The sequence below is a fragment of the Eublepharis macularius genome, chromosome 11, assembly GCF_028583425.1.
Source record: "Eublepharis macularius isolate TG4126 chromosome 11, MPM_Emac_v1.0, whole genome shotgun sequence".
Classification (NCBI taxonomy): domain Eukaryota; kingdom Metazoa; phylum Chordata; class Lepidosauria; order Squamata; family Eublepharidae; genus Eublepharis; species Eublepharis macularius.
This window is the reverse complement of record NC_072800.1, coordinates 15418822-15445962: the sequence shown is the minus strand read 5'-3', so window position 1 is coordinate 15445962 and position 27141 is coordinate 15418822. Positions and strand designations below refer to the sequence as shown.

Below are 27141 nucleotides of genomic sequence, written 5' to 3'. Positions count from 1 at the left end.
TGAAGCTGGGGTTTAAATGCCCCTTTCCATGCCACTTCGAAACAGCACAGAAAGGGGAGGTTAAACCTCCCACTGGCTTGCGTCTGCTGCCTGGCGGGGAAGTCCCTGCCAGACAGCTGATGCATGGGGATTTAAAATTTAAAGATCCCCTGGGCTGCAGCACCTTTTGTGATGACATCACTTCCCGGAAGTGACATCACCTCACGGCCCTGCAGGTGCTGGCAACCACTACCCATTGTTCCACCACCTGTTTCTCCAGAAAAAAAGCCCTGAAAAGATGCATATATGTTCCTAGCCACACAAGCAAAGGAAGCTTCTCGTTTTAATCTGGGGGAGAAGATTAAAACCCCAGACAAAAAAACTTTTTCAGAAGTATTGCTCGGTCCAGCATCTCTTCACAACTCAGCCCATACAACTCTACACCATTCCACAAGGAGAAGAGGGGATCGGGCAGGGGTTGCAAGCCCTCAAGTCCATACTATGCAATCAGCCAACGCCCAACTTTTTCAGATTTTAATCGCATTTATAGCTGTAACATGGTATCTTAAAGCAAACAAAGGCAAAGTTCACTAAGCAACGTTACACATTAAATTCCCTGCGAGCACTGAATAGGGCTTCCCTGGGGGGGGAAGAAGGGTGTCAAAATCAGCGCAAATAATCTATGCATTATTGTGGCATGAACATTCCTGGATGCTTCGTATTCTCAATTCGCCTTCCTCCTGCATGGTCAGAGGTTCTAAATTAGTAGACAGGGGACCTCTCGTATCATCTGCATGAATTCGGCCATACACCTCACACAGCAAATAAAACTGTGGCATGCACACCGGTATTTCCCACGGATGACCCACTCCTATCACGGAGCCCTGGTAACCTCTGGTTTCCAGATTCATAAACGAATGCCAAGACCACGGCAATACAGCCCGGAAAACCCACAACAACCATCGAATAGTGGATAACATTATGAGCCAGTCAGAGCCAGGGTGAGCGATCCGCACAGCACTCGTTAAAAAAAAAGTGGCCTACTTTGTTCAGGGCACATAGCCCATCCCCTTTCGGAGCAACCAGCCCCTGAGATGCCGGCAACATTACTGGGACTGCATGGGAGAAAGCAAGGCACCCTGCTCGTGCCCATCACCACATTCCGGATCATGCAACTACCTCTGAGGTCCATGGAGAGCCTCTGATGCACTCGCAACATCGCTGGGGCTCAGATTCGTATCAAGAACATCGAGTTTCTTCCCACTTTCTCCCACATCCTTTTGTCTCCCTGCGTACCTACAACCTCACAGGTAGAAGTTGCAATTTACATAAAATGTAGTATGTGCGATGGACTAAACCTTCGTAACAGAAGAGTCACAAAAATTGCAATTCCAAGGGAACCCTGGGCAGCTTTTCATCTCCGCCAGATCCCATTTTGGGGATTCCTGCAGAAAGCAGTAACATTCAGTACGGTTGCCAGCCTCCAGGTGGTGGCTGGAGATCTCCTGGAATTACAACTGGTCTCCAGCTAAGGCTGAATCCACACTTACCGACACAGCGCTAAACAGGCGGAGTGAGAGCATCTTTCTGGAGCATTTTATGACATCAGCGCGCCATGAGATGCCGCTCTCGTGGCGTGATGATGTCATAAAACACGCCAGAAAAACGCTCTCACTCCGCCTGTTTAGCGCTGTGCCAGTAAGTGTGGATTTGCCCTAAGAGTGCTCAGTTCCCCTGGAGAAAATGGCTGCTTTGGAGGGTGGACTCTGTGGCACGATACTCTGCCGAGGCTGCTCCCCTCCCAAAGCCCACCCACTCCAAGCTCCACCACCACCCGAATCTCCAGGAATTTCCCAACCTGGAGCTGGCAACTCTAAGAAACAGCCTCACAGCTTCAGTAGGCACACACATAAACACACACACGCAAAAAGAAACATGCATGAAACATGTTGTAAGGAACATGATTGTACTTTCAATAACTATACAAATCTGGAAGTCGTGCCAAGAAAAAGGATCGCTCTTTAAGCTGAAGCAGACATGGGCAGAGGTCCCTTACACCAGGGGATCAAGGAGAGAAGGAGGGTCTTTGGCTCTCCAGCCCACAGGGGGACACTCCAGTCATGCGTGTTCTGGTCAGACACAACCAGCACCAACGCTTCACGCCCGCGTTATTACAAGGCTCTTCTTTCACTGATTTGCATGCTTGAACTATCTGCATACTCACTTTTTAAAAAAAGATGTTGACACATCAGGGTTTCTCTCTGGGAGATCTTTCAAAAAATGGCTTGAAAGAGTGACAAAGAACTGCTGAGAACAGCAGCCACGCCTGCACCTCTGTTTCCTCACTCCGAATCGCCCACAGGCAGCTAGCTAGGCAGGAGAGGATGGACGCTCTATTTTCATGGCTAATGAGGCCAGTTCTCCGTGGCCTTTTCCCCTGGAAATTGCAGCAACATAATCGGAACTCTGCTCCTCACCAAAAACAATTTCACACTCTCAATGTTAACATTCATAAAAGGAAAGAGGAAGGAAATGAGCGCTTTGCTTAGCATCAACCCCCATTTTTCTCCCTAAAGGGTAGTATGCTAATCCCATTTTTTTAGAGAGAAAAATATTACACTTCTGCTCTGACTTGCATCAAAAGCAGGGCTTTTTTTCTGGGAAAAGAGATGGTGGAACTCAGTAGGTTGCCCTTGGAGAAAATGGTCACATGGCTGGTGGCCCCGCCCCCTGATCTCCAGACAGAGGGGAGTTTAGATTGCCCTCCACACCGTGGTGTGGAGGGCAATCTCAACTCCCCTCTGTCTGGAGATCAGGGGGGCGGGGCCACCAGCCATGTGACCATTTCAAGAGGTTCCAGAACTCCGTTCCACTGCGTTCCAGCTGAAAAAAAGCCCTGATCAGATGCAAGCCTGATCTCTGATGGGGAGTAGAAGGCATACCTTTCTAAATTTTAACAAACATTTTGCTCCCTTTCTATAACATTATTTATTTTCTTTGCAATATATTTATTGTGCTTCTTTGTATTTCTGTGGGCTCCCTCTGCCGGCCGAAGACTACCACTTGGCTAAGTAGTCTTGCAAATAAAAAGTGGATTAACAGGCATGGCTGAAAGAGCCATTTTTGCCATCAGTGCCAACTTGAAATGTGTGCCTACTGAAGCCGTGAGGCTGTTACTGCTTTCAGCGGGATCCCCAAAATAGCATCGGGCGAAGATGAAAAGCTGCCCAGAGTTCCTTGGGAATTGTGATTTTTGTGACTCTTCTATTATGAAAGGCGTTGTTCATCACATATGATGAATAGATTTGTGTTGTTCAAAGCAGAGTTTCCAGTTAAGACGAGACCAAGGCCATTTCCACACACGTTGAATAATGTACTTACAATGCACTTTCACAATCCTTTGGAAGTGGATTTTTTGTTCCACACATGGAAAATCAGTTTCAAATGTTCACTAAAGAGTGTGTCTCATTTAGGGCTTGAGTGACACTCAGGCAAGTACCTGCCTTCTTCATTCACAAAAGGAGAATCGGCTTTTTGTGTCCTTGCCTCAGCAACCACCAACCCAACTCGAAAGCCTGTTTTACATCCACCCAGCATCATCCGATCCAATTTGGCCTGCAAACCACCTTGTAGTCCAGGGGTCTCCAACCTTTTGTAAACCTGTGGGCACATTTGGAATTCTAACACAAGATGGTGGGCGCAGCCACAAAATGGCCGCCACAGGAGGAGGAGCCACCCAGTCACAGAGAGGAAGCCCAAGGGCAGGGGACAAGAGGACTAATTAAAGACAGCCACTGGGATAGAATGAGAGCGATAAAACCATCACTGCGGAGGCAGCAGCCATCAAAGCAACATCATTTTAATCTGTGCAACCAATCAGAACCCCAATGACCAACCAGAAACTACCAGGCAGGGACCCCCCCCACAAGGCCACACATGGTAGGCTCCAGGAAAGGTGTGGTTAAGCACCACATTGAGGACCCAAGAGTACACCTGCAAAAACTGGTCTTTGCTACCATACCCCAGAGTAGTAGTTCTCAACTTGGGGGCCAGGGGCCCCTGGGGGGGGGGCGCAGAGATACTGCAAGAGATCCACAAATCCATATGCACACTAAACATAGTCACCTTGATATTTTTTGTCATTATGTCTTTTCTCAATCAATGGATATTCTGCAAAATTATTTATGATGAAAAGGCCTTGACTACTTCTTTTCTGCTTCTGTTTTTTACGTTTTGTACTGAACATCCACTACCTATATCAGCAGTACGGAATGTCTAGAACAAAGATTTTACCCACACTGCTTAAAGATGTCCACCTCACAAACCAGCCATTTCCCTCACCACAGAACTGAAGTGCTCCGCGCAGAACGGCTCATTTTCCTTTGGCTCCGAGTACAAAGCAAAATGAATTTCACTGAAACGCAGATGGCTGGATTAGTCCTGAGTACACTTACTAGGATCCGCTGTGCGGGTAATAAGCTTTGTGCTATTCATTCGCTATTGTTAAAGGTTTTGTTTAAATTTCATGCTATTTTGGCGATGGCCTCTGGCTAAGACAAATACAGCTGAGCTTAACTTGTTTAAATCAGCCAGAGTCTTTCCACAGGTAGGAAGTCATCAAGCAAGGCCTCTTACAACGAAGTGGAATCCTTCCCATGCTAACTGAGATCAAGTCCCTTGTTTACAGATAGAAAAGGACTAAGGTACAGCAGCACTCTTCTAAAAACAGAGGCGCTGGGAGTGAAAATGGATGTAGAAGCCCTGCTGCTTTTTATGGTGTGTATGGTTTGGTGTAGTAGTTAAGAGTGGCAGGACTCTAATCTGGAGAATCGGGTTTGATTTCCCCACTCCTCTGCTTGAAGCCAACTGGGAGACCTTGGGTCAGTCACAGCTGTCTCAGAGCTCTCTCAGCCCCATCCATCTCACAGGGTGATTGTTATAATAACATAATAATAACATTCCATTTATATACCGTCCTTCAGGACAACTTAATGCCCACTCAGAGCGGTTCACAAAGTATGTCATTATTATCCCCACAACAAAACACCCTGTGAGAGAGCTCCAGAGAGCCATGACTAGCCCAAGGTCACCCAGCTGGCTTCAAGTGGAGGAGTGAGGAATCAAACCCGGTTCTCCAGATTAGAGTCCCGTGCTCTTAACCACTACACCAAACTGGCTCTCGTTGTGGGGATAATAATAAGAGATTTTGTAAACCACTCTGAGTGGGCATTAAGTTGTCTTCAAGGGCAGTATATAAATCAAATGTTGTTGTTGTTGTTGTTGTGGGGAGAGGGGTAGATAGTGGATATACACGGCTGAGGAAAATGCATTCGGCACATAGTTATGGGCATGGATCACTTGGCCAAGCTAGACTGGTTGCAGATTTTTAAGGGTTCCTGAGCAACTAAACTAAGGAGCCCTCCTTAATTTTCTTGCTGTTAAGATAAAAACTGGATACCCAAACAGAGAACAGCTTAGTGTTTTCAGGGGCACGCTCTCCTCAGACCAGCCAGGACAGGAGAGGCTGGGACTGGTTTACAGTGGGCACACTAATAGGTCTGAGTCCCAGAAAGTACCTGCCAGCCATGAGGTTGAGCCCTATTGTATTAACAACAACAACAACAACAACAACAACAACAACAACGGTACTTATATACTGCTCTTCTAGACAGATTAGTGCCCCACCCAGAGTGGTGAACAAGTTAGGGTTATTATTCTTCCCATAATACAGCCAGAGAATTGAGGCGGAGAGGGGTGGCTTACCCAAGGCCACCTACTGAGCTCATGGCAGTAGTGGGATTCGAACCAGTAGAGTGCTGATTCGCAGCCGAACCACTTAACCACTGTGCTACAGCAGCTCTCATTGAAAACAGGCCTACGAATCACGGGCTGAGCTCTGAGGAGGGCTACTTGTGATTCACTGTTGGTTAGTGAGTGTTACCATATATTTGTGCCTACTCCTATTGCAAATACACTCCCCGAGCAATACCACCGTTCTCAAATATACTTACCAATGGATAGTTGACTGGCAGGAAGCAGGGGGTTACCACCTAAGAGAACAAAAAGGGAAAGTTCAACGTGTGTTTTCTTTTCAAATCTGGCTCCACTATTGATAAAAGTTACCTCTTGAGAAGCAGAGTCAGAAATTTACTAATCCAGACCCTTCCCAAGCAAACTCCTGTTTGTAAACACCAGAAACGCTTCGAATCCAGACAAAAATTATTTCTGACGTTTGGGAGCAGAGCCTTATAAACTGACAAGTTATGCTGTCTGGTTCCCATCTTCGGGAAGAAGGGGAGCGAGCACCCCTCAGCGTCAGCAGCACGTCCAGCCCAGGGACCGTCTCGTCCCTTGCTTCTGTGATTGACATTTCCATTTTCCGTCAATCACTGGCTTTGGGAAGTGCTTCCTGCCCCCCAAACAACACCGTCTGCTGGTCTGAGCCATTCCCTTATCTATTCTAGGCAGGCAGAGGAAAGGTCCTGCTTTGATCTCTGGATGGAAACCAGGCATTCCCCCTTCCCAGTGACAGTTGGGCAGCCCCAGCCACCCCACACGCTCCAAGAGGGGCAAAGGGAAATGCTTTCCTTGCATACACTGGCGGACAGACCAGGCTAAAAAGATCCAAATGGGTGTGTGGGGGGAAGGGGTATTTATTTATTTATTCAAAAACACTTTTATCTCACTTTTCTGCACACTGACCTCAAAGGGGCAGATGCCCGGGTTTTATCTATACCCGAAGCAACAAGAAGCCCATCTGCTCCGCAAACGGGAAGGAGGGGGAATATTTGTTTCAAATGCTGCTGCACCGTACTCTGCAAGTTGCTAAAGCAGCTGGAGGCAGAAGATAACTTTCCCCCACCCTATGTTTACACCCCCATACAAAAGAAACAGAAGAGATTGTAGTGAGGAGTGAGGAGGAAAGACGTGTAGAATTGTCTATTCAAGATCTAGTATCTCTCTTTTTTATCCCATTGCTACGAAGTACTCTTCTCCCAGCTGCTATTAGCCCTTATGGCAGCTTCCATTTCATGTGTGAAGAAAGCAAGATTGGGTGTGTTTGTGTCTACTTTTAATCAAAATCAGCACACACAGGCCAGGAAAACTGAACACTGCCCCACCCTTACTTTTTGCATTTTCAGCATTTTTCTCCCAACCAGGCTCCAATTCTGGGCAGCCAGGTTGGGAGAAAAATGCTGGAAACACCGGAGAACAACACGAGTAGGCAAGTATAGTTTTCAGATCCCCCTGCCTTCACATTCTGTTTTTGTTTTTTAAAACCAACACCTCCACAGGCTTGCTTGAGGATACTGGGAAAAGAAGGGGGGATATATTAATTTGCCCATTTGTGTCTATTCGTGCCCTTTCTGCAGGTGGGATAATTGTCTACGGGGCAAGAATGCTTTCCTCTATCTGCCTGTGCTTCCACCTGAAAAGATAAAGTGCAGATTTTATACATCAGCTAACGATAAAGAATCCAGCTTGAGCTTTTAAAATGACAGAAGATGTCAGATATGCCTCTTTTTTGCGCCACCCTAGAAATTTTAAACAATTTGAATGCAGAGGGCAGTACGGGCAATAGGAATGTACCCTTGAACAGACCTTCACGGTTTACTGCAATGCTGCCTCGAGCCCAGCTACGAACAGTCGACGCACCCATCCAGAGACCAAGTGCTAGCATTAGGAACTCACTGAGGGCCAAGCTACAAGTGACGAATGACACTTGAACGGCAAGTGTATTTCTCCCTGTTCACTTGCCCTCCACTCAGGGCCAAGCTACACATGACGAATGACACTTGAACGGCAAGTGGATTGAGTGGAGGGCAAGTGAACAGGGAGAAATACACTTGCCGTTCAAGTGTCATTCGTCACTTGTAGCTTGGCCCTCGATCCACTTGCCGTTCAAGTGTCATTCGTCACTTGTAGCTTGGCCCTCAGTTATACTGTCTCACTAAGTTATACTGAACTCACCCGAGAAACATTTCCACATTTCCCGAGGAGTTAGCCATGTTAGTCTGTAGTAGAAAAATAGTAAGGAGTCCAGTAGCACCTTTAAGACTAACCAACTTTACTGTAGGATAAGCTTTCGAGAACCACAGCTCTCTTCGTCAGATGCATTTGACGAAGAGAACTGTGGTTCTCGAAAGCTTATGCTACAGTAAAGTTGGTTAGTCTTAAAGGTGCTACTGGACTCTTTACTGTTTCCATCAGTGGGCAACCCACTGAGTTCCACCACCTCTTTTCCCAGAAAAAAACCCCTGTACATGAGTCTGTTCACCTGCCGTCCAAGTGTCATTCGTTGCTTGTAGCTTGGCTCGTAGTGATCAAGTGGAGTGCAACTGGAGTGCAAGGGCCAAGCTACACATGACGAATGACACTTGAACGGCAAGTGGATTGAGTGGAGGGCAAGTGAACAGGGAGAAATACACTTGCTGTTCAAGTGTCATTCGTCATGTGTAGCTTGGCCCCAAGTGAACAGGAAGGAATACACATGAGTCTGTTCACTTGCCGTTCAAGTGTCGTTCATCACTTGTAGCTTGGCCCCCAGTGAAAATCTCAAACAGAAGCTCATTAGTGCTGCAGAAAAAGGATTTTTCTCTGGTCCCCCAACTGGAGGAGGCACAACCTATGGCATAATAAGTTTCCTTTTCTATCGCATGAGATGGCTGCTGTCTCGTGTATCTTTTAGAGACTAAAGCAACAAGCCAAACAGGTGGAAAATGTTAACTAAAATCTCATTAAAGACACCTGCTGTCGAAAGACAGCTTCTGTATCCCTGACACACTGTCTGGCAGAAGAAGCATGTATAAAATTTATCAAACACCTCTGAAAAAGCACTATAACTGTCAAAAAGTTTCATTCCTTGACTCCAGATGAGTGATGACAGCATCCACTTTTATACAAGCAGAAGGCTATCAGGCCACCTCCCACGCTGCAGAAGAATGTGTCTTTACCAGAGATTTTGATATGCAGCAATCCTGGATGCTTTTATTATAAACTAATTACACTTTCCCCTACCTCTTAGATGACAATAACTAAGAAATATGCGCTGAGATATCATAAGGTGTGACCGTTTGCATCTCTCTCTCTCTCTCTCTCTCTCTCTCTCTCTCTCTCTCTCTCTCTCTCTCTCTCTCGTACTGGGTATATTCACAATCTGGCTGTAGAAAACTATGGCATCTTTACTTTTAAATTTCATAAATATAGTGAACCTTAGAATTATATATACTGAGTTTTACGCCGTTTCCAGACGGCTTACCTGCCTCTGGAACGTCGCGCCATGTTGCAGGGAAAATGCGAAATATGCGTTTTCTCGCGCGATATTTCGCGTTTTCCCCGCAACATGGCGCGACGTTCCGGAGGCAGGTAAGCCATCTGGAAATGGCCCTGGATAGCCCAAGCAAGCCCAACTTTGTCAGACCTCAGAACCTACGCAGGGTTATTATTTGGATGGGAGATCTCCAAAGAAGACCAGGGAGGCAGAGGCAGGCAATAGCATATCACCTCTGTTACTCTTGCCATGAAAACCCCAGCAGGGGTCGCTGTAAATTAACTATAACTTGACAGCACTCTCTATCACCAAGTAAGTTGTAAGCAATGCCTTTTATGTTGTTAAAACTGTGATATAAGTTTAGGGCTGAGGAGAAAGTATTGCAAACATTTCAATTTCTCACAAAAAAATAGAACATATTTTTTTCTCCATGGATGCAAAATTTGTAGAAATGTTCCATCACTAATTAGGGAGATCATCAGTAATGATCAACTAGCTTTCTCTACCATTTACTAGTATTCCCTTGTAAGGAAACTGCCTGTGTGAGTGTAGGATTTATTCCAGGGTGTGCTCATTTCACATGACAGGCAACAGTGAAGTCAACAGGCCTGGTCGACACCCCACTTGACTGTGCCTTAAAAGGTGCCCCAGCAGGTTGCCAGCACAGGGGGCAACTCTTGGCAGGATGTGGTGTCCCGGTACCACATGTGCGCGCGCAAAGTGGACGCATGCCCCCAGGGCCAATGACATCACTTTGGGTCAGCTGGAACAAGGGGGGAGTTTTTTAAAGTTTAAATCGCCCTCGGTGAAAATGGTCACATGGCCGGTGGCCCCGCCCCCTGATCTCCAGACAGAGGGGAGTTTAGATTGCCCTCCGAGGGCAATCTCAACTCCCCTCTGTCTGGAGATCAGGGGGCGGGGCCACCGGCCATGTGACCATTTTCAAGAGGTGCCGGAACTCCGTTCCACGCGTTCCAGCTGAAAAAAAGCCCTGCCTACAACCGATACACTGGCCGTGCAATCCTAAACAGTTACTCCCTTCTACGCCCACTGACTTCAACAAACTTGTAAGGGTGTGACTCTCCTTAGGATGGCACTCTGCACTTCTCATTACACAACGTTTGAAAAGAACCGGCCTAAATGCAGCTGCGCGAGGAAACCAAATTACGTTAGCTTGACATCACCTTTGAAAAGGCTTTAAAATCATTTTCTTTGGAAGATAAAGGATTTTATCTTCCAAAGGGGGACGATACATATGCTACCTCAGTAAGCAGATGCATTTTCCAGCGCTGTGAGAATACACCTGTCCCTATAGCCTTCGAAGCATGTAGAGAGGAAGCATAATTTTTCAGACTCTCTCTTTCACCCTAGAACACCTGAGGTGGTTCACGGATGCTAAACATATTATGGCTCTCTGAAATGGCTGAGTTCTCCCCGCGACTGGCCAGCCACAAACAAATCAAGCACAAGGTTGCCCGGTCCTGGTTGGTGAATTCCTGGAGATTTTGTGGATAGAGCCTAGAACGGGTGGGGTTTGGGGAAGGGAGGGGCCTCAGTGGGGTATAATGCCATAGCGTTCACCCTCCAAAGTAGCCATTTTCTCCAGGGGAACTGATCTCTGTTGCCTGGAGATCAGCTCTAATTCCAGGAGATCTCCAGCCACCACCTGGAGGCTGCCAACCCTAAACCAGGCTGTCTGCACATAACTGCAAATGTACCTAAATGTGGGGCTGCTTTGAATACCACCATAACAGCCCATAATCAATAAGCTGCCAGCATAGCACAGGCATGCACAACAATGCCAAGTCATTACCACACTCTAAGAATTGTGTGAACTGACTGGGCTGAAGCTATGCTTTCTATGCTTTTTCTATGTTTTGTTTAAAACTTTTCTTCTACCTAAAAACCACAGCGTAACATAAATCTAACAACAAAGCAGAACAGAGATCAGAAGAGCATCAGCAAACCAGAAGTCAGTAACAAATAAGACCAGCATCCGGCAACAAAATCACACAGGAGAAAGGAAAAGTTTTTACTTGTGCACAAGTTATTACTTGTGCCCCAAGGATAACAGTGTCCAACCAACATCAGAGAGCCAGTTTGGACTCTAATCTGGAGAGCCAGGTTTGATTCCTTACTCCTCCACTTGAAGCCAGCTGGGTGATCTTCAGCTAGTCACAGTTCTCTGGAGCTCTCTCAGCCCCACCCACCTCACAGGATGTTGTGGGGATAATAATGACATACTTTTAAACCGCTCTGAGTGGGCATTAAGTTATTATTATTATTATCATTGGGGACAGGGGGAATTCCAGAGAAGGTATTTCACAACTGAAAAGACCCTGTGTCCAGATTCTGTGTGCCTCATCACCAAAGATGGGGGCACCCAGAGCAAAGCCTTCATATGGAAGAATACAAATTTTGCAGTTACCTTGACTTCTGCCTGCCCCCCTGCAAACCATTTGGGATTTACAAAATTAGCATTTTTGAACGATGCCAATGAACCCAAAACTGAAACCAGAAGAAATTCCCAATGATAGTCCTGCAACTTAACTGCTCTGTACACTTTTCGTGAAAACGCAGCAAGCGCCCTTGGAACTCAACTGGAATGCAAGCTCTGGGTAGGCACACAGGAGCAACAACATGCCGCTGAGAGTGTGATAGACAATTGTGAACAGGGCTTTTTTTCTGGGAAAAGAGGTGGTGGGACTCAGTGGGTTGCCCTCAGAGAAAATGGTCACATGGCTGGTGGCCCCGCCCCCTGATCTCCAGACAGAGGGGAGTTTAGATTGCTCTCCGTGCCGCTGCGTGGAAGGCAATCTCAACTCCCCTCTGTCTGGAGATCAGGGGGCAGGGCCACCAGCCATGTGACCACTTTCAAGAGGTTCCGGAACTCCATTCCACCGTGTTCCCGCTGAAAAAAAGCCCTGATTGTGAATATCAACTACATACCAACTGGGACTCTCAGGGGCAGGCCCACTGCAGGTCTACAGAATCACATCTGTCCGCTTCATGCTACAGAGCATTTGCCACTCCAGATACCGGGCCTGATGATGAATTGTGCTCTCAGAATTAAGTCCCAACTTAAACAAGATTGCTGCATTAAAGAAGCTGACTTATGGTTCTTGGCTGCCCTAGTCATCGTCAAGATATATAGCTCTCTTTTCTTTATATGAGTGCCACATTTTTAAAAAGTGCAATTAGCAAGCAGTCGCTGCCTGCAGAGATAACAAATACGTTTGCTTAGTGCCGGCTGATAATGTGTCACTAGTTGGTTTTCTTCTAGTCTACAGGCCACTAAAGAAATAAATCAGACACTAGTGTCTAGTTCACGTACTGTACAACAGTGCCCCCCTCTGTTATATTACTGAGTTCCCACTTAAGAATCCCAACTCTCGCAGCCAACTAGCGCTATTCACACAATGCATCTTACCAGAGGCGCAGCTTTGATCTTTGCTTCACCTTGCCTTTCACCCCCTCCAGCTTGGGCATTTATTCTAGCCTCTTTTGATAGATAAAAGTGCCTTAAAAAAGGATTGCGCCAGCAGACAGCCCTAGAACTGAAGTTCAAAGACTGGGAAAGCTTTTTAAAAATCAATGCTCCCCTTTATAATGTGGCAAACCTTATTTGTTTAGTCATATCACAGCAGTCTAATTTTAAAAGCAAGATCACAAGGGGAAATGAAAAGTTACAATAAGAGTTTGATTGTTGCTCAGGATTGTTTGTCTGAGGTGAATCAAAAGGCCATTTTACATACTGGGCAGGGACAGCTGCAGAGTTGCCAATGAACATAAACACAAAGCCAGTTTGTGCCAACAATCATTTGGCATAATCACACTTCGCATGTTTAGGTGTACACTGAAGGTTTTTTGTTAAGTGTACACCCAGAAACATGCTATGTGATCTACAGACAAAACTTCAAATGCTAGTGAAGGAAGTTTTCCAGCATATGAGCGTGCCCTAACAACAACAACAACATTTGATTTATATACTACCCTTTAGGACAACTTAACATTCACTCAGAGCAATTTATAAAGTATGTTATTATTATCCTCACTACATCAGCCAATGAAGTGGGTGGGCCGAGAGAGCTCCAGGAAGCTGTGACTGACCTAAGGCCACCCTGCTGGTCACCCAGACCATAGCTTTGATCTAGCCCAGTGCTACCTACTCTGACGAGCAACAGTTCTCCTGTATCTCAGGCAAAGATCTTTACCATCACTCCTTATCTAATACATTAGCTGGAGATAGTGGTGGAAAGTGCTGTCAAGTTATAGCTGTCATATGGCGACCCCCTGGTGGGGTTTTCTTTTCTTTCTTTTTTTTTGAAAATCAATTTTTATTGGATGAGATAACATACATTCCACACATTCCATAATACATAGTATAACTTCATTTAACCCCCTATTCTGGTATATATGCCCCCACCCCTTCTCCCTCCCCCCTTTTCCTTTTTGACTCCCAACAGCACTATAACCCCTTATTTCTTATCATTATCCCTATTCTATTATTTGTTTCTATTATTAAAGGTAAAGTTCATACTTATCCTCTGTACATCTTAATAGTTATCCAGAGACCACAGTTGTCCTTTCACATCCCACTTATTTTCAAGGTAGTCCCTAAATTTCCCCCCGTGATTCAAAAATTCACTTGGATCTTGATCTTTCAATTTTCTTGTCATTTTATCCATCTCCGCCATGTACAACAGCTTCTGAATCCAATCTTCAACTTCTGGTATTTCTTCTTGTTTCCAATACTGTGCATATAATAATCTTGCTGCTACCGTCAGATAATATACTAGCGTCCTATCCTTGACACTAACTTTTTTTCATATTTAAACCTAACAACAGCAGTTCCGGGCTCTTCAACAAGTTACTTTTCACAATTAACAACATTTCTGCATAAATCTTAGTCCAAAAAAGCTTGGCCTTTTCACACGTCCACCACATATGGTAAAAGGAACCTTCATGTTTTTTACATTTCCAGCATTTGTTTGACATGGCATTTGCTAATTTTTTCGGTGTTAAATACCACCTATACATTATCTTATATCCATTCTCTTTCAGATTAGTATTATAGTTATAGTTATAGCTGTCATATGGTGACCGTGGGGTTTTCAAGGCAGGAGACTAACAGAAAAGGACGGGGAGAAACTGGCACGTGACAGGTTAGACGAGCACGACATTCTTTCTATGGAGCTCTAGAAGTTTATTCCGCAGCAGGCCTGGGCGCATGCGCAGATCCCCTGTGAGAAGGCAGTGTGACCATGAAGACGAACTGCATTCTTTGTGACTATTGACTGAGCCAGAGTTTCAATTGCTTCCAAATGCCTCCAAAGCCCAGCATAAAGTCAGAGATGAGCCCTGTTCTATCATTCAGCAGAAACATGTTCTTCAGGTTAAAAATGTTTTGCTCACACCTGGAGAACTGGCAATCGTATTTGTGCATCCTAATTTAGTACTCATCCTACCATGAAGTTCGCTCTCCTTTGATAACCGGAGCTCTAGCTTCTTGCTTGCAAGTTCAACTGATTCGCCACAATGGGTTTAGGCAGGCAGTCTGGAAGGAAGATTTCTCTACTAAATGTCCCACATTCACAGCTCTAGTGCCCAAATAACGGGACTTTAAACCAGAATGCCACACAGCAATGTGGAGATGACATCAAGAGACAGCAGATATTTGAAGATCTGAAGAGCAGAGTAAAATAATCAAAAAGAGTCCAGTAGCACCTTTAAGACTAACCAACTTTATTGTAGCATAAGCTTTCGAGAATCACAGTTCTCTTCGTCAGATGCATGGAGGGCAAGAAGAAACTGGTCAGATATAGAGGAGGAGAGGGGAGGGAGGAGTAGATGCAAAGAGCAGCTTCTGATATGGAGATCAGTTTGCTTCTATTAAGGAAATCAGTTACTTCTCATAAAGAGATAACCATTCATAGTCTCTATTCAATCCCAGCCTGACTGAGTCAAATTTACATATGAATTCCAATTCAGCAGCTTCCCATTGGATTCTGTTTTTGAAAGGTTTCTGTTGAACTACAGTGACCTTTAAGTCCTTGATGGAATGTCCTGGTAGACTGAAGTGTTCTCCCACTGGTTTCTGGATGTTGCCATTTCTAATGTCAGATTTGTGTCCATTTATTCTTTTGCGCAGAGGTTGGCTGGTTTGTCCAATGTACAGAGCAGATGGACATTGTTGGCACATGAGGGCATATATCATGTTGGAGGATGAGCAGCTGTAAGAGCCAGAGACAGTGTAGTTGATGCCATTGGGTCCTGTAATTGTATTCCCTGGGTAGATATAAGGGCAGAGCTGGCATCTGGGTCTGTTGCAGGGCCTGGTACCTGTGCTGGTGACTCTGCTGGCTGATTCATGATTGTAAGTAAAATAGTGGCTCAAATATCACCTTGGCCACGACTTCACCAGGTGCCTAGGGGAACAATTTTGTTTCTCAGTGCTGGTCCCACATGCTCTAATTCCCCTATGTGTTATAGGAGGATCATTATGTTCACTGACACCACAAAGTTGCGACAAAGAACTTTGAACAGTCAGATGATGTTATTTTAAAAATCACATCTAATTCTGGGTAGCAGGTATGTCAGTTGAGTCTGTCATATGGTAATGCTCAGCAATCATGTGAACGGTTCACCATAAAGTTTAAAAAAGCCTAGCTTGTCTTATATATTCAGTAAAAGCATATAGTACAGCTTTCTAGGGATGGTATTGATGTAGAACTCACAGGTGGGAGAATGTATGCTTGAATCTTCTTGCACAGAAAAAATAAGCCTGCCTGTGGGAACATAGCAAGAAAAGGAAAGCTAGCTTTCTTTCTGCTGTGGTGGTGGAGGAGAGTGCCCTCAAGTCATAGCTGACGCATGGCGACCCCTAGTGGGGTTTTAAGGCAAGAGACTGACAGAGGTGGTTTGTCATTGCCTACCTCTGCAACCCTGGTCTTTGTTGGCGGTCTCCCATCCCAAAGCTCCAGAGGAACTAGCCATGTTAGTCTGTAGTGAAGAAACCACACGATGCCAGGAAACTACTATAGCAATTGTAAATATATTTCTATTCACATATAAAAGTGCGAAGTGCAAAGTGCAATGTGTTCAAGTATACAATTCCTAAATACACAAAACAGGAATACGCAGTATAATCATATACAGCACATATATTATTCAAACAAGTCTTTACAGTCCGTATAGTCCCTTGCTTTCATTTAAAGTGCAACATGCAAAGTCCGTTAACACCACCTTCTTCTCAAGCCCCCAGAGTATGAGTTTGGATCTTGCAATTTTCTTGTATCCAGTCTGAATTTTTTCATGCCCAAGATGAAGTGAGCTTTCTCTCACGAAACGGGTTAATGACAATTGCCTGCACATCCCCATCGGCGTTGTTGGACATATCTTGAATTTTGGGACTGGGAATGTTAGAACATCTTCCACGACTCTCTCCATGGGCTTCTGTATAAAATTTTGCATGTTGCACTTTAAATGAAAGCAAGAGACTATACGGACTGTAAAGACTTGTTTGAATAATATATGTGCTGTATATGATTATACTGTGTATTCCTGTTTTGTGTATTTAGGAATTGTATACTTGAACACATTGCACTTTGCACTTCGCACTTTTATATGTGAATAGAAATATATTTACAATTGCTATAGTGGTTTCCTGGCATAGTGTGGTTTCTTCCCAAAACTGCTCCAGGGCCGCCCGTGGTTTTTCCAATGTTAGTCTGTAGTAGCAAAATCGAAAAGAGTCCAGTAGCACCTTTAAGATGAACCAACTTTACTGTAGCATAAGCTTTCAAGAATCACAGTGCATCTGACGAAGAGAACTGTGATTCTCGAAAGCTTATGCTACAGTAAAGTTGGTTCATCTTAAAGGTGCTACATTGCAAAGCTGACCCTGCTTAGCTTCTGAAATCTGATGAGATCAGGCTCACCTGGGCTATCCAGGTCAAGGCTTCTGCTGTGGTAATTTTCCATATGCAATGAAGTTTTTGACATGGGGGATTTTAAAAAAACGATGATCTTCCACCTACAGATTAAAGACATAGTTTCAAGCAGAGCTGTACCACGTTTTTTAAAATATACAGATCTTCTCTTTCAGCCAAAATACATATTACACTGGAAAATCCGTGACTGATCGCTTGACTTCCTGGTGTTCTACCTAGCGGAGAGGGGGTGCTGCTATATGACCAGGAAAGTGGTACCTGTAATTACTGGTTATAGTATTTAATCCTTCCCCACGCCCAGTATCAGATTTCTAATCTAAACTGCCCAGTGAAGATGCTATTCTTTGTACAAGGGGAGAAGGCATACAAGAATGCATCTCCAGTCTCGGCTTCTTCACCATGGAGCAAATAACAGCCTCGGAAGGCTAGTCAGGGACAGTGATAAGTTTGCCCCATCAAATTCGCAGCTACCCATCTATCATATTCAGGGCCGCTAACAAAACTAGAACTGTGGAATTTTTTAAAATAGAAGCAGCTTTAGCACCTCACATTCAAGACCAAGCAGCTTTAAGGCAGAGCATCAGACAGCAGATGCAAGGAAAAATACTAAAATGTAGAATACCACTGCTTCTCACCATTGACAAGAGCTCTCTATTTCAAAAAGATCACGGGCAACTTTTTTAAACAACAGGAAAAGGCCCCAGTGTGTCTACTGAAGATAGCTTTGAAGGTCATATCTGTTCGGTGGGCTATCAATTCACCATTCTTACAATACCATTTGAAGATTAATGTCCTTTTGCAGACAGCTTCTGCAAGACTGACAAAACGCACTCTCGCATCTTCGTTACCTCCACATATGTCACAAATGGCCTAAACTGTGGCCCTTGCTCATATTCTTTTGATAACCAAAAGAAAACCACGCAAAAGGGAAAAGAAGCCGCCCGTAAGCATAGAAAACTGGGCAATGTATTACGAAAAGCATTCTCCTTGCAGGAATACTTGAGGCAACAGCTGGTCTCCGCAATATAACATCTGGAAGGTGCTGTATCCAAAACAATTATGCTCCCCACCAGGGCTTTTTTTCTGGGAAAAGAGGTGGTGGAACTCAGTGGGTTGCCCTCGGAGAAAATGGTCACATGGCTGGCGGCCCCGCCCCCTGATCTCCAGACAGAGGGGAGTTTAGATTGCCCTCCGCACCGCAGCTGCCGCACCGCAACTCCACCGAGTTCCCACTGAAAAAAAGCCCTGCACCATCTCATCTCATCCTCATTTTCAGTCAAAACTTGGGAAGGAGAGAAACACTCCCAAGGAAAACTCAGGGGATAGGGGTTCAGTGTTGTATATTTTTTCATTTGAAATGCAATATAGGAGGCGGCACTTGATTTGTGACATTTTTACAACCCAACAGAGCAAGTACTGAAAATCCTTTGATATCCTGAAACACACTGCTGAGTCAATTCTAGGTAAAACTATAAACATAGGTCAGGCTCTCTGATAATGCACGAAAGAATAAAGGCGTCACTGTCTTGACTTCTGTTGGAATTATTAAATACGTATATGACTGGGTGATAAACTCTTCCTTTTTCACAAGCCTGTGCTAACAAAGCTGCTATTCACAATTGCCTTTGATATTCTTCCACAGAAAGCAGAGAAAAAAATATTCCCACATAACATTCTGGAAATGACATATGATCAGTTTTCCTTTCCTGGTGTGTAGCAGCAACTGCAGACCCAACTAGCAAATATTGGTCCACCCATGTATTTGTGCATTTGTAAAGAGTTCTGGTGAACTTAAAAGCTTGCACAATTATATGCCATTCGCTGGGTACTAATAAGGGTATTGATGTGGATTGTGTTCCTGGGTTTTTTTTAAATCTGTCCAAATAATACACTTTCCTTTTGTGTACTATAAAAAAGTTCTTTCTATTTTCAAATTTTATTTTAGTTTTACTTCTCTAATGGTAAACTAAGATATATATGCAAAGGTAGCATGGGGTACAGCAGCTGTCTCTCAAGCACTGCATATATTCGGTTTTGCTTGTATCTGATGAAGGGAGCTTTGACTCTCAAAACCTCATACCCGAAAATCTAATTGGCCTTTAAGGTGCTACTGGACCTGAATATTGTTCAAGAAAAACTAAAGCATTTAAACTTTTGAATTTCATAAATATTCCAAATAACAGGAGATAAAGTTAGATTTGGTAAGAAAATATGTATTGCATATATTTCCTGTTCCCAAAATTTGGGGGGATTTTGTTCCACAAAAAAGTGACACCCACGCCTACAGCTTCAAAGCTTCCAGAACTTTTTGTTGGATGCTCCAAGCACCATCTCCAATGTGATCCAACCCCACTCTATGTGAGATCACACCCTACAGACAGCCGTTCCCCTTACAATGAGTAGAGGCTTTTGTTTGCAGTACACACACAAAAAGAAAACATCTGAAGTCACATGCAGTTTCAACTTGCAGCATTAAGCTGAAAGCCACCACTGCTCCCTAGTTTGCTGTGGATATAAAGCAGCATTGCTGTGTTTAATGGGACCTACTGGGGGTAGGAAGTCTGAGCTCACCCACCAGGTGTCTTGGAGCAAGGGCAGTTCCCGGTTTGGGGGGCCTTGGGCAGAGAGTGATCAGTCCCCCAACCCCACTACTGGGTTCCCCTTCTTGACCTCCCTCCCATGTGCCCCCACCTACCTGTGTGTCCTTTCTTTGTCCATTTGCAAGTTCTCCCACCAGCTGTGGTCACAGCTACTCACACTACGTGCATTGCCCTTTCCTCAAGGGTGCTGGATGCAGCTAAGCGTAACTGCCATGGCCACCAGGAACGGTGATGCTTTGTACACTTCCCACATGCCCTTCTCTAGCAGCGCTAGGCAACAAATGCAGCTGGGAGCAGAGGTGACAAAGCACTCAAAAGCAGGCAGTGGAAGGGTATGACTACAGGCGTCAGAGGAGATGCATGAGTAGGGAGTCAGCAGCAGTGGACTCCACGAGAAGCCACGGACCCTAGCACTCGCCCCATCTTGCTGTGTGCTTATGCCAGCCCTGGCCAGGAGGCAGCAGCCAAACGTTGTGTATCACAAGATGGGAGAATGCTGAAGTACAGTCAAGAATAGATATGGGCACGGACCAAAAAAACCTGAACCACGTAATTCGTGGTTCATAACATTCCACGAACCACAAACTTCTGACCTTTTCTCAGTTCATGAATTAGTTTGTGGTTCGTGGCATTTCAACTGCCCTGCACCGGCACAGACAACCCCTTTCTTCGGCTGCCCGGCAGCAGGAGAACGGGGCTATCAGTTTCACAGACCCCGCACCAGTTTCAGCCTGTCAGCTAAACCCAGTGCGGGGTCTGTGAAACTGACAGCCCCTTTCTCTGGCTGCTCTGGCTGCAGGAGCAAGAGGCTGTCAGTTTCACAGCCCCTGAACTGGGTTCAGCCAGGAAATCTGTGAAATTGACAGCCTCTTTTCCTGCTGCCCAGGCTGTCAGTTTCACAGACCCCACACTGGAACTGGTGCAAGGTCTGTAAAACTGACAGCCCGGGCAACAGGAGAAAGGTGCTGTCAGTTTCACAGACCCCAAGCCGGATCCAGCGCGGGGTCTGTGAAACTGACACCCTCTTTCTCCTGCTGCCAGAGCAGAGAGAGCTGTGCTTCTCCTGCTGCCAGACGAAGAGAGCTGTGCTTCTCGAAAGTTTATGCTCCAATAAAGTTGGTTAGTCTTAAAGGTGCTACTGGACTCTTTACTATTTTGCAACTACAGACTAACTTGGCTAACTCCTCTGGATCTAATGATATTTTGATTATTTATATATTTCATTTATACCTTTCTCCCCAAAGGGAATAAATGGAAACAAGAACCGTAAAAGTTGTTTAAAGTTGCAGGAGACCTTCAGGAGACCAAGGAAGCAAAAATCACACAAAGGGATATAATCGGGAAAAGAGGGCAGACATAAAGCTAGAGAGACTTTAAGGATGCAGTTCGTGCTGGGTGAGTGAGCGATTAGCAAGCAACTTGAGGGGATTCATGTGGCCGAAACCCAGACCAAGACTCCACATTTGAACAAAATTTGCACACCTACAATTTTTAAGGAAACCAACTGATTTCACTGAAAATTATTTTCAAGGTAGCAGGTTTAAGATGACTGCCTATTTTTTTTCTAGTTCCCCAAGCTGTTGTATTTGGTTTGCTGAATTATCAGATAATGAGTTGTGAAACGGTATATATATATATATATATATATATACATGACTCAGTCTCAAACCATTACACAAGATAGCCTTCTACTGTCCAAAAAATGAAATAGTTTTTTAAAAAAAACTGTTGAAGTGTGATTTCTTATCTTACAACAATAGCCTGCTTTTAAATGCTTTTTAAGCTGAGAGCCAAACAAAAGACCTAACTGCTCTAATGCGTGACCTTCAGGATGACACATCTATAGTTTTAAACAATGCAGGCACTGTGTGCACTAAAAGCCATTTCGTATTCTTAAGTCACACTACACCCCCTCTGTTTCAGATCCAGTCAGAAGGCTCGTTCACGGAACAGTTCATTACACTGACATTAAATCCAACTTAGAGCAAAATATTTTGCAGATAAGTGATGGTTGATATTACATCAGTTCTCTGCTCCTGGGGGCAACCAAGCAAAATCCAAAGGCCGCTTGCTGGCTGACAGAAGCACAAATATAGGTTTTGTAATCCGCTGGACTTTCGACTATTAGATTTGGGGATTCACCAAATCTTCTGGCAAACACAGAAGTAGACACTGTGCTAAAACCAACAGTCATTCAATTGCCCTTTCCCTTACAGATTGGGCTATTTTTTAAAAAAACATATACACGCATTAAGCAGAGTACCATGTAGAGTAAACAAATTCACGAAAATCTATACAGAATCCTCAAAATGCAAAGTACTATAACAACAACAAAATCTGATTTATATACTGCCCTTCAGGGTAACTTAACACCCACTCAGAGCGGTTTACAATGTGTGTTATTATCCCCACAACAATCACCCTGTGAGGTGTGTGGGGCTGAGAGAGCTCTGAGAGAGCTGTGACAGACCCAAGGTCATCCAGCTGGCTTCAAGTGGAAGAGTGGGGAATCAAACCTGGCTCTCCAGATTAGAGTCCTGCCACTCTTAACCACTATACCAAACCGGCTAGGGAACTGAAGCTACCCACTATGAACATCAGAAGACGCCTTATACACATTCAGACCATAGCTTTGATCTGGCCCAGTGCTACCTACTCTGACTAGCAATAGTTCTCCCGTATCTCAGGCACAGATTTTTACCATCACTCCTTACCTAATACTTTAGCTGGAGATAGTGGTGGAAAGTGCTGTCGAGTTATAGCTGTCATATGGCGACCCCTGGTGGGGTTTTCAAGGCAAGAGAGTAACTGAAAAGGACGGGGAAAAACTGGCATGTGACAGGTTAGACGAGCACCACATTCGTTCTATGGCGCTCTAGAAGATTCTTCCGCAGCAGGCCTGGGCGCATGAGCAGAACCCCTGTGAGAAGGCAGTGTGACCATGAAGACGAACTGCATTCAAGTGGAGGAGTGGAGAATAACAACAACAACAACATCTGTGCTTATATACTGCTGTTCTAGGCAGATTAATGCCTCACCCAGAGCAGTGAACAAATTAGTGTTATTCTCCTCACAATACAGCTGGGGAGCTGGGGCTGAGAGGAGTGCCTTACCCAAGGCCACCAATGAGCTCATGGCAGTAGTGGGATTTGGACCAGCAGAGTGCTCTACACCAAACCCAGTTCTCTAGATAAGAGTCCTGTCGCTCTTAACCACTACACCAAATAACCGGCATATATCAATCCTGTGCTAGGTGCCAGCAAATATTCTACTGGGTTCCTGTTAACAGAATGGAGGTGGAGAAGCAGGATGCCAACTGCCAGGATCTGGCACCTTGCACAGTCCTTTTATTTTGCCGGTGTCTTTCCACCAATCAGAGATGCTTTGGTTTTTATCCATTTAATGATGCTTATATGTGTTCCACACCCAGATGCTGGAGTGGGAAACAGTAAAGATGTTGGGAACACCAGTAGAAGGAGTCGCCTCAGGCACAGGCTTGGACCATTAAGTAAAACTGTGCGGAGAGAAGCAATTTCTGTCAGCGAAGTGGGATTTCCTCAACTCCTTCTTCCTGTGTCAGCCCCCAATGACTCCTAAAATGGTGCTGCTGGGGGACAGGGGACTCCCACACACAGCATGAGGGGGAATTGGAGGTCCATAGCAGGAGGGGATTGGTGAAAATCCCCTTCTGTTAGCAGAAATTGTCTGCAGGATCCAGTCCAGTCTCTGAAGCTCTCCTGAGGGAACACAGGGCCAAGCTACAAGTGACGAATGACACTTGAACGGCAAGTGGATTGAGTGGAGGGCAAGTGAACAGGGAGAAATACACTTGCTGTTCAAGTGTCATTCGTCATGTGTAGCTTGGCCCACAGACTAATTCCAAAGGTCTCCCCGGGTACCAACTTCATGTTCTGCATCTCACAGTGGGCATTGCTCCCTACATTCTGAAAGAGATAAAAGCCCAATTTTCGGAAAATTTGTGTCCTCATATAGTCAAAAATGCTGGACATTGGGAAAATTAGCTACCTCTCTGTTTAAGATAGCAGCTCTTGGAAAGATCATATTGAATTGGACAGTGCACCCTGACTGAGGGAACAAGGTGTGTTTTTGTCAGTTTTCACACTTTAATGTTTCTCATAATTTTAGTGTGAATAGGGATGCCAAGTCCACGTCGGGAAATTCCTGGAGATTTGGGGGGTGGAGCCTGGAGAGGGTAGGGTTTGGTGAGGGGCCTCAGAATGGTATAATACCATAGAGTCTACCCTGCAAAGCAGCCATTTTCCCCTCCAGGGGAACTGATCTCTATCACCTGGAGATCAGTTGTAATTCTGGGAGATCTCCAGCCACCACCTGGAGACTAGCAACCCTAAGTGTAAAGATCAGTTTCCAAGAGCAAATACTTCTAAACTGGGGATGGACAATTTCCTCTCGAATGGGTCAACCCTTCCCAGGCCTAAACAGTAACCAGCAATTATTCTGAGGATTCTATGTTGGTAAACTTCCCATACGGACTGCACAGAACAGAAACGGGAGGACTTCCCATATAGAATATTCTCAGCTCATAACGTGCACATCTTGGGCAAGTCCCACCCTCAATTTCCTTTCTTGTGACTTTTAAAAGATATTATTTCAGGTTAAGGGAGAGAGTTTAAACACCAAACAAATATTCCTCCTGGTTGTTTCACTTCTACTTTCTTCAAAAGGCCATTTGTAACTGGAATTCCCTCACTGAGCTTCAGAGGCAATTTTATAATGCTTGGTCACAGCTCTCCAGACCAGCAATGAAGCCACCAAGGGTGGCCGGAAGAGAAGAAGGAAAGCACATAAAATTTCCCCAAAAGCAGGCTTCAGAAATGGTGCCCGAGGACAAGAACAAAAAATGTAACATTTGAGAGGATACTCTTTTTTTTTTTACTTTTTAAAATTAATGAGATTTGGCTAGTTTCTTAAAAGGAGGAGCCACTGGAGACACATTATAAATCTCCGCTATCTGTAAGGAAAGGAAAATAAACCAAAGGATTCTGAGGTAATAAATTTGTTTGGTCTGGCATTGGTTCTGCTATACTGACTTGCAACCATGTAGGAAGCAAGCCAGTAGGAGGATTTCAGGTCATTAATACCATATCCCTGAGCTTTGATTTAATCTGCACTCTGCTGAGGGTGTCTAGACTGTGTCTTGAAGAGAGCCAGACAGAGAGAAAAGGCAGGAGGCAAGCTGTAGCCAGCCTGCCCACAATTAAAACAAACTTATGCCCTAGGATATTCAGATGTAAGAAATCTGCAGTTGTACACGGGAGACCTTGAAATGAGCAGGAAAGCCCTTTAGGAAGAAGGGGAAGAAAGTCACGTCCTGCCCCTTGGTGCTTCGGTCCACATGGAATTGAATTATGCTTCCAAACACCTATACCTCCGTCCAACTCGCAAAGAGGCTTCTGTTATAAAGGGGAGCAATGAACTCAAAATGCACAATGAACGTCTTCTCTTTGTTAAATAGTAGGTGTCTGTTTTGACTGGTGTTGGTTACACTATTCTAGCTAATATATGAGGTGTTTTTGAAAGGTCCCACAAAAACTGCCCTTAAATGCAGAGAGAGAGGGGGGGGGGAGTTGCAATTTAATCCTGAATAAATCCAAGAGAGTTCCTTTACACGTTATTGAGAATCATTTCCCTGGCCTCTAAAAATTCACAGGGAATGGTATCCTTGGAACTGAATGGAATAATAAATAATGCAGCAGTGCTTACGGAAACCTTCACTGTTATATCAAAATGAAATATCATTTTGGCATAGCGGTCAAATTATTCTAAGTTGTATTTTAAAAAGTGTTTCAAAACCTGAAGACTGGGATTCAGCCACAGAAGTGAGTGCTTCACATTTAGAATCCTAAATTTATTTGTACATTTAGGTATTTCTATCTACTTATCTCCCCCCAGAGTACTCAAAACAGCTCACAAAGAAAACAGGGGACGGGGGGAATACTGGACATGGAAGTTCTCTCTGTGATATTTTGATCTAGAACAAATCCTTCATATGAATGTCATCTTTGGAGGTTGTATTGACGCAGTAAACATTGAGTCTGCCCAAGGTCCAGTTAAAGCAAGGGAACTTTGTTTCCGAGTAATACATTCATGATCAGTGTATAAGACCTATGGATTCTAAACCATTTAACAAGCAACTTAACCAATTATGCCCCACTTAGTCAAGCTACACACTCCTCTTTTTACCTCCCTTCGTCCCTTCATTCATTTACCTCAGCGAATGCAGAAAAAATGTGTGTTGGTTAGATATAAAAATTATTTAGGGTATAAAATTTAGGTATAAAAATTATTTAAGATGTTTACGCCTCTCTCTGTACATTCCAAAATGTTCAAAGATGCTTCTATAAAATGATATTTAAATGTTTAGGCTAAATGTACCTAGGCAGTCGTCTTTGGTGCACATCGGAATTCAACCCATTGAAGAAAATTGGATTGCAAAAATGGAGGGAAACCATTTTTTTGCTACAAAGAATCACTCTGGAAACATACAAAAAGGTGGAAGGGTATGTAAATAATGCAAATTCACATGGTGTTTATATAACAGTAGGCAGGCACTTTACTTGAAGACATATTGGATGGCCCTCAACTCAGTCACTCACTCTCAGCCTCCTCTGTGGATCTTCCATGAAGATAATTTCAGATGTGTTGGTCTGCAGCAGAAGAGCAAGATTTGAGTCCAGTAGCACCTTAGAGACCACCGTGATTTTCGGTGTATAAGCTTTCAAGAGTCACGCTCCCTTCATCAGACACAGGCATCCCAAAAGCTTATCTATCTTGTTGATCTTTGAGGTGCTACTGGACTCAAATCTGAAATTCTACTGAACTACCTGAAACTGCCCTGTGGTGCAGAGTGGTAAGCTGCAGTACTGCAGCCCATGCTCTGCTCACGACCTGAGTTTGATCCTGGCGGAAGCCAGGTTCAAGTAACCGGTTCAAGGTTGACTCAGCCTTCTATTCTTCCGAGGTTTTCTCCAGCATAACTCCAATAGCAGACCAAACTGGAAAAGGAGAAAAGTGTCCCATACATAAAAAAAAGTTTGGAGCAGCAAGGACTAGGAAGGATCAGCTCCCCTCATCCACACACTTCTTTTCAGGTCTTAGCCCCCCTCCATACACACTCTTATCTGTTCTTGTTTTATAGATGATGGGACAGACATGTGATTAAAATTAAGTAGTCTAGTTCAGCCCTGAGCCACAAGGACAGGAAATGTCCCGTATTTAATCAATCATGCTGTCTATCCACCCACTCAGACAGATGAAACGACCAAGAATTTCTCTCTTGCTGTTTTGCCAATCCAGAATA

General features: G+C 44.5%; 1 protein-coding gene across 1 annotated transcript in view; it reads right to left on the bottom strand.

Annotated features, from left to right (window-relative positions):
* The window catches only part of TNS3 (tensin 3), a 361185-nt gene that overhangs the window by 172991 nt on the left and 161053 nt on the right, over positions 1-27141 (bottom strand). Inside the window, exon 5 of the mRNA XM_054991056.1 lies at positions 5991-6029. Coding sequence (XP_054847031.1) covers positions 5991-6029 — 39 coding nt within the window. The remainder of the gene's footprint in view (positions 1-5990; positions 6030-27141) is intronic.